The sequence below is a fragment of the Polyodon spathula genome, unplaced genomic scaffold, assembly GCF_017654505.1.
Source record: "Polyodon spathula isolate WHYD16114869_AA unplaced genomic scaffold, ASM1765450v1 scaffolds_1206, whole genome shotgun sequence".
Taxonomy (NCBI): domain Eukaryota; kingdom Metazoa; phylum Chordata; class Actinopteri; order Acipenseriformes; family Polyodontidae; genus Polyodon; species Polyodon spathula.
This window is the reverse complement of record NW_024472689.1, coordinates 1-7,742: the sequence shown is the minus strand read 5'-3', so window position 1 is coordinate 7,742 and position 7,742 is coordinate 1. Positions and strand designations below refer to the sequence as shown.

The 7,742-nt window shown below is 44.0% G+C and overlaps 1 protein-coding gene across 1 annotated transcript; it reads right to left on the bottom strand.

Annotated features, from left to right (window-relative positions):
• Nucleotides 1-1,020: 1,020 nt before the first annotated feature.
• LOC121309328 (zona pellucida sperm-binding protein 4-like) lies at nucleotides 1,021-5,327 on the bottom strand. The gene is made up of 9 exons (XM_041242203.1): nucleotides 5,306-5,327; nucleotides 4,675-4,847; nucleotides 4,440-4,537; nucleotides 3,825-3,952; nucleotides 3,460-3,640; nucleotides 3,093-3,234; nucleotides 2,479-2,557; nucleotides 1,304-1,450; nucleotides 1,021-1,208 (listed from the first exon to the last, which is right to left on the bottom strand). Exons 1-9 carry the CDS (start codon nucleotides 5,325-5,327, stop codon nucleotides 1,021-1,023), a joined length of 1,158 nt encoding a protein of 385 aa, XP_041098137.1.
• Nucleotides 5,328-7,742: the final 2,415 nt, after the last annotated feature.

Sequence of the window (7,742 nt, the reverse complement as noted above, 5' to 3'; positions counted from 1 at the left end):
CATATACATACACACAATAAAAAATGTATCTTACTGCAGCTGTCTCGGGTCGTTTGTGTTTTTCTAAAATGTTATTCCCACAGCGCGTTTGCAAAGTTTGATATTGCAAACTTTATAACATAACGCACCGATGTTAAAATTAGTGTAGGATTTCTTCCATCCACTAGAGGGCAGTAGTGCAGGTTAATAACAGTACAAGGCTTCTCTATTCAGATCTATAGACATTTCCACTCCTGTATTTGTGTCCAGAGTGTTACAGGGTAATGACACAAGGCTGCTGTATTCAGGTCTGTATTTCTTACTGCTGTATTTTTCTCCTCCAGCAGTTACAGGTTAATGACACAAGGCTGCTCTATATTGAGATCTAGAGACATTTCTTGCTGCTGTATCTCTCTCCTCCAGCAGAGTTACAGGTTAATAACAGTACAAGGCTTCTCTATTCAGATCTATAGACATTTCCACTCCTGTATTTGTGTCCAGAGTGTTACAGGGTAATGACACAAGGCTGCTCTATATTCAGATCTGTAGACATTTCCACTGCTGTATCTCTCTCCTCCAGCAGAGTTACAGGTTAATAACAGTACAAGGCTTCTGCATATTCAGATCTATAGACATCCACTCCACTCCTGTTAATTGTGTATCTCCAGAGTGTTACAGGGTAATGACACAAGGCTGCTGTATTCTGTCTGCATTTCTGGCATCCAGCATGCACCAGAGTTACAGGTTAATAGTACAAGGCTTCTCTATTCAGATCTATAGACATGTATGCTGCTGCATTTCTCTCAGCCATCAGAGGGCAGCAGAGACAGGTTAAGAGTACAAGGCTGCTGTATTCAGAGAAAGGAAGGCTCTTCTACCTTCGGAACAGCCTCCCTCTGCTCTGTGCTGCAGATGCAGAGAAAGAGGCTCCTGTTTATTATATTTTTTTATATATATATTTTTATATATTATATTTAAAAAAATAAAAAAAATACACCCAACACATCAAAACCTTATTCATCTACTTTATTCTTTTAAATTTTAAGCTTCATTTTCGTGGCATCTCGATTCGCGTCTCCCGTTTCCAGGGCAACGCGGGCCCCCGGGCCCCTCCCCCTTCCTCGAGCCGCGACACAGTACGGCGGCCGCCGCGGAAAAAACGAGAAAGAAAACGGCGGAGGAACAAACCGCGGAGATCGAATAAGAGGAGAGGAACTCGGAGACTGTACCTGGGGAGCAAAAAATAATACAAGAGTTAGACCCCAATTCATATATAAACACCCCCTCTCCCCCAGGAGGGCTCTCAAGCAGCCTGTATAGTTACTGTATTCAGGAGCTGCGGCCTGTCCCACTGTCTGCGCTGTGGGATCGTTCTGCACCAGTACGATGGGTCCCAGTGAAACCAGTGCAGTGTTAGGGTCTGAAACCAGTTCCCGTTTAGTCACGGTGCGGTTACCAGTCCGGGGAGAAGCTACATTGAAATAGGATCAGAATTAACACATTTATAAACACCAACTATGAAATTATATAAACTAAATGAGGTTGCACAGAATGAAATTTTATACAGCATTGTAGACTAAGTTAGAAAAATCAAAAGATGAAAGATTTAAAAACAAATATGTAATCTAATTATTGAAAAATCCAATATAAAAATTACATATTAAACTCCAAACAAATGGCAGAAATCAAATATATATAAAAACTAATCTGAAATATAATCTAATGAAATTATATTAATTCCAATATGAAATTTAAGACATATATAACCCAACACTTATTCAATTAGATGAACACATGAGAATATGCTTTTTCCATTATTAGTCAGAATATATTCACTAAATCAATACAAACAGTCATTAGTGTAGTTAAAAGACACACATTAATGCACTATTTCATGTATTCTGCTGCTATCCTGTATTCTGCTCTTTCCACTGTATTTAATGCACTGTTTCATGTATTCTGCTGCTATCCTGTATTCTGCTCTTTCCACTGTATTTAATGCACTATTTCATGTATTATGCTGCTATCCTGTATTCTGCTCTTTCCACTGTATTTAATGCACTATTTCATGTATTCTGCTGCTATCCTGTATTCTGCTCTTTCCACTGTATTTAATGCACTATTTCATGTATTATGCTGCTATCCTGTATTCTGCTCTTTCCACTGTATTTAATGCACTATTTCATGTATTCTGCTGCTATCCTGTATTCTGCTCTTTCCACTGTATTTTGTGAGGCTCCGCTGGTCCAGTGGTTAAACAGGTTTGTAACCAGGATGGTCCCAGGTTCAAATCCCAGCCCCTGCCTCCCTGTGTGTGTGACCCTGAGTCTCTGAACCTCCTTGCGCTGCGTCTTTGGGGCGAGGCGTTGTTGTAAGAGACTGATGCACAGCTCACACGCCCTGGTCTCTTGTAAAGTGCTTTGTGAGGGCGCTCCACTATGAAAGGCGCTATATGGAGAGATTCTGAAGGGTTGCTGGGGAGGTAGAGACTGGACTTACTCGTGAACTCGGGGAGGCATTTCGAGAGGCAGTTCTCAGAGTCCCGGTCACACACTTCAACCCAGCAGTAAAAATACATCTAAAAAAAAAAACCACAAGACAATTCAAAACAGTTACTGGAAAACATTCCCTCCTGCATTCAGGGGGGGGGGGGCTCCCAGGCGTTGCCAAGGGTTACCGAGCCACCCGGTCGATGCCGAATCGCTGGGATCCTTTGAGACCCAACTTGATTCAGTTCCGAGAAGCGGACGAGCTCCGAGGGGCTGAACGGACCCCCCCCTCTCCAAACCTGGGAATCAGACTCTTATTGCACAGCAGTGTGATCCAGTCCTGGTTTCACTGCTACCAGCTTGATCAGCCCCCAGTGTGTCTAGCTAATAAGCTCAGGTGTGTCTGATTATTAAACTCCTAGTGAAAGCAGGACTGGATCACACTGCTGTGCAGCGGGAGTCTGATTATTAAACTCCTAGTGAAAGCAGGACTGGATCACACCGCTGCAGCGTGAGTCTGCAATGAAAGCAGGACTGGATCACACCGCTGGTGGGCAATGCAAGGTTTCTGTGGCTTGCAAGATGAAAAACAGCGTCTCACGACATTAGCAGGGGCTGCAGTACCTCTTCCTCGCTGGTGCCCCCTGTCTGCAGGTCGATGAAGGTGAACGCTTGGACGTTGAACCTCTGGTAGTGAGATGGCTGATCCACAGAGTTCACTTTGAGCAACGTGCTGCTAAATAGCTGATCCATGTAATTAGGACAGCTAGAGAGGAGAGGGACACAATCACATTGAATTGACACTGAAGACAGAGAGACACCTAGTGGAAACGTCTGCCATTGAATTCACAAGCTTCTAGTTATTTATCACACTGCCCTCTGGTGGACAGGACCACACAGCATTAAGAGCACTCTATATACCACCCCCTGCTGGACAGTGGAACACACAGCAGTAAGACAGATCTCTATCCCGTCCCTCCTCCCCCCTCACCCGTCGTACAGCAGCACCCACAGGCTCTGCTGGGAGCTGGGATAGGCAAAACAGTCCCGCAGGACCAGGGAGAGGCGTGGGCTCGCCGGGGGCAGGATCCGGACCTCCACGAAGATGGGATCCCGCAGGGAGCGAGTGAGAGGGAGAGAGGAGCTGGGGAAAAAACGAGTGAACGAGGAATCTGCAGAGAGAGAGAGAGAGGGGGGATATTTACAAGGGATGCATGAGCTGGCATGTCAGTACAGAGCTGGAAAGACTAAACCGCTTTGCTGGAGCGCTATACTAAAGCTTAACACACTTTGCATCACTGAGAAATTAAGCAAGACCATTCTGGAAGAGAGAGGAGTCCCAGAGCGATGCCTCACCCTTTGCTATCCTCATCTCCACGGTAACGTTCCCGAAGCTGGCGGCCGGCTGCGGGGGGTGCAGATTGAGCACGGACATCTCATGGGACTCTGTCCCAGAGCGAGAGTACAGACACTGGAGCTGCAGCCTTCAGGACACGAGAACACCAGACTTCAAAACACAACACACTTCTAATAGAGAGCCTCTACTGGAAGCTGGAGTATCAGTCTAGTAGGATTTCATGTTAGACTTCTGAAATGTCACTTGTCAATGTAAGTTTTTCGTTCAGTAACTGGAAAAACTACAAAGCGCTGGGTGTGGAATTCAATATGTTAACAAGGGAACATTATTCAGCAGCTTTCACTGGACTCTATGAAGCTGAATCAGTTCATTCTATATAGAGGGTGATGCTGCTAAGCTTTTGCCCGCAGCTGTACATGATGTATCGTAATAGAGGTCTGTATCGCTTGTGATACGAGACCCACAGCGTAAAGAACTACAGCTCCCAGCATGCCTCACCATTGCTGCGGGTGCAGAGGCATGCTGGGAGCTGTAGTCCTAGCAAGTTAATGCTACACAGTGATGATGCGAAAATTTTGCCCAGATCAAACACAGGTGTGTCTCTGCTTCCTCACCGCAGGTAGCTGTCTCTGGTGATGGGTCCGAATCCTCCAGCCTCGATCTCGGGATCTCCGGTCACTTCCACCACATAGACCAGCCCATCTGCAGTCTCCTATAAAAACAGTGGAGCGTGGGATAGAAGTTACACAGGGGGGCTGGTTCATTCTCTTCACTGCGCTTTACTACACTGCTATGCTTTTACACACAGTACACTTTATAAAGAAATTAACACCCCCCCAGTTCTCTCACCGTTCTCCTCGCCCCACATTCCGTCACAGGAAACAGAAAGACCAGCGCAGTTCCTGTGTTCACCACCGGGGCACATGACCCCTGACCCTTCACCTCCACTGTGTCCAATCGCAGAGTGGGAAGCGTGTCAGTCTGTTGCACCAGGAAGATAAACTGACCATCCCTGGTGCATTCTGGGCAATTAATCAAAAATAAAAACAAAGTCACACTTCAGTTTAAATCAGGACTAGAATTCCCGTTACACTGAGGCAGGGCGGTCTCAGAGGCGAGAAAAAAGGGGTCTCGATACCAGGAGGTTCAAATCCCGGCTGAGCCTCCGACTCGCTGTGTGTGTGTGCGACCCTGAGCGAGTCACTTCACCTCCTTGTGCTCCGTCCTTCGGACGAGACGCAAAACAAACGCAGTCCTATTGGAAGAGACTCTGCAGCAGCAGCAGTTGTTGGTGATGCAGAGTTCACCCCCCCAGTCTCTGGAAGTCTCTTTGGGAGAAAAGCCTCCGCTGAACGACTCGTTAATAATACAAACACTGTAGAACGAATTGGTTATAAACAGCAATTGTTTGACAAATTAAATAACTTGAAATTCAACTACAAGAGAATATTGTTAACACGACAGAATAGCCATTAGATGCTGTTCCACGCCAAAAATCGCATTGTAACGAGTTACAGAATTGTACAATTGAAACTCCGGGCTCAGCTACAAACCGTTCAGTCTGTAGAAACACAGAGCGTTGTCTTGGTTGTAACAGCAGCCCAGATTGTGACAGGCAGTTGGGGAGACACCCTGGGGTCCACACGCCACCTGCAGTTCAGAGGGGGTATTGCAGTCATCCGCAAGAACTGAAATACAAAATGATATAATTAATAAACGATTTATTAGAAACTCACACTAGCCCTGCTGCTGCTGCACCCAGTCCTGGGGTTCAGAGCTCCCCTCAATTAAGCCTGTTAATATTGAAATGATCGATTCAACACTTGCATCTCCAAACAAGAACATCTGCGATGCAGAGACAGACACCATCCCTCACAGGTTGGACTGACCTGGTGTGTCCATTAGGAATATGGGACAGGAGATGTGAATTCGGAGAGGGAGTCCCCCAGTTATCAAGCGCACCTCCAAAACCACCACAAATGAATCAGCCTGCAGTGGGAGAGAGAGAGAGAGAAACACAGGGCTGGGAAACACTCCCGCTGCACAGCGGTGTGATCCAGTCCTGCTTTCACTAGGAGTTTAATAATCAGACACACCTGAGCTTGTTAGCTAGACAGACTGGGGGCTGATCAAGCTGGTAGCAGCAAAACCTGGACTGGATCACACTGCTGATCAATAGGAGTCCAATTTTCAGACCTGAAGAAAATTCACTATAGCACTCAACTATTAACACCATAGCGCCGTAACCCTGGGCAACCTGAAGACCCTACCCTCACTACCACCCCTGACCACTAGGGGTCACTGCCAAAGCCCAATGCTTTCAAAACACAAACATAGTAGCATACAACAATACATGCATGCTTTTAACAAAACTTAATTTACAATTGAAAAAGGACAACAAATCCTACCAAAATAAAACAAGCTTTACATATTGCCAGGTTTATTCCACTGCTCCCAAAATAAACCAGAGATTTAAATAGTTCAATTGTTTTAATGATACTGATACAGTACATCATTTCCATTTTAATTAACTTGATTTGGTGTGTAATTGGACTATTTATTTACATGTAGGAATAAGGCACCTTCCACACTATCAACCTGTTAATCTACACATTTCTATGCGTCTGTTTGAAATAGGAGATGCGATCCCTTTCATTGGACTGACTAATTATTCACAAGCTTTCAAGACCTCAAAAGGTCTCTTCAGGTGAAGGTAGGAAAGAGAGATTGATGTTGACATTCAAAGGTTGCATCAGGAATAATTTAGTGAATAATTAGTCCAATAAAAAGGCATCACATCTCCTCTTTGGCTATCATCTCTGGGACAACCTGGCTACCATTCTGTTTAAAATGATAAGAGCCTCAAACACCAAAGCATACATTAATATCCAATCTCTGTAAAGCTCTGCATATTGCAAAGTTTCATATCTATACAAGGGTCAACTAAATGAGTCTGTTTCCACATTACAAGCACATGCATTTATCAATTTCTACCCTGGATTTGGCCAAAACCTCTTTTAGAAACAGGATCAACCCTATCGATTATCTTGCAAGAAGCCTCTTCAAAATCTTATTGATGTGTGATCATTACTGAAGCTCTTACGTCTTTTCTGACGTAGCAGCCGTCGTACGCGGTCCTGAAAGTGACGGTGCCGTCGGCCTGCGTCGTTGCCATGGTTTCACACCCCGGCTCAACGTTGTTGATTTTCACCGCTTCCCCGAAGGAGTCTCGATAAATAAATAAAAATAGTTAATATATTAATATAAAAACACGGCTTCTTATCTTTCAGTCTTGCTTTTTGACTTTTTAAAAGACTTAAATTGATCCTCCTTCAGCCACCCACCAAGAAACAGTCAAATAACTTCTTCCCGCCAAAACCAAAATTAACAAACAGGGCACACAAACTACATCAAAACACGCTCATAAGAGACTAGCCTTTATTAAAAGCTATAATTAAATACTTTCAAAATTTCATTCATGCTGGAAACACTATTATAAGCGTCAAGGGTGAGGTTGTTCACACCAATAAAAAAAAGGCGGGAGTTGCTTCTGCTTTGAAGTGAAGCGTCGGACCGATTTAAAAAAAAAAAAAAAAAAACGTTTGAATCGTTTCAAGAGACAAAACCGTAAATAAAACCCATTTTATTATAAACACGCAGCGTTGCTCAGAAGGGATTGAGTTGGTACCAAATTAAAGTATAAAAATCAGACGGGTAAAAACTAAATCGAGAATGACTAGCCCTCCCTCAACTAATCATAAATCTGGTTAAAAAAGTGAACCCTCATAATTAAACACTTTACAAAAAAAAAAAACCATGAACCAAAATTTGTAGTTCTCTTAAAACAACTTAATGTTTAACTACAAAGAATAAAATCTATAAAACTCGACCAGACACCACGATAAATGAAGGTTTAA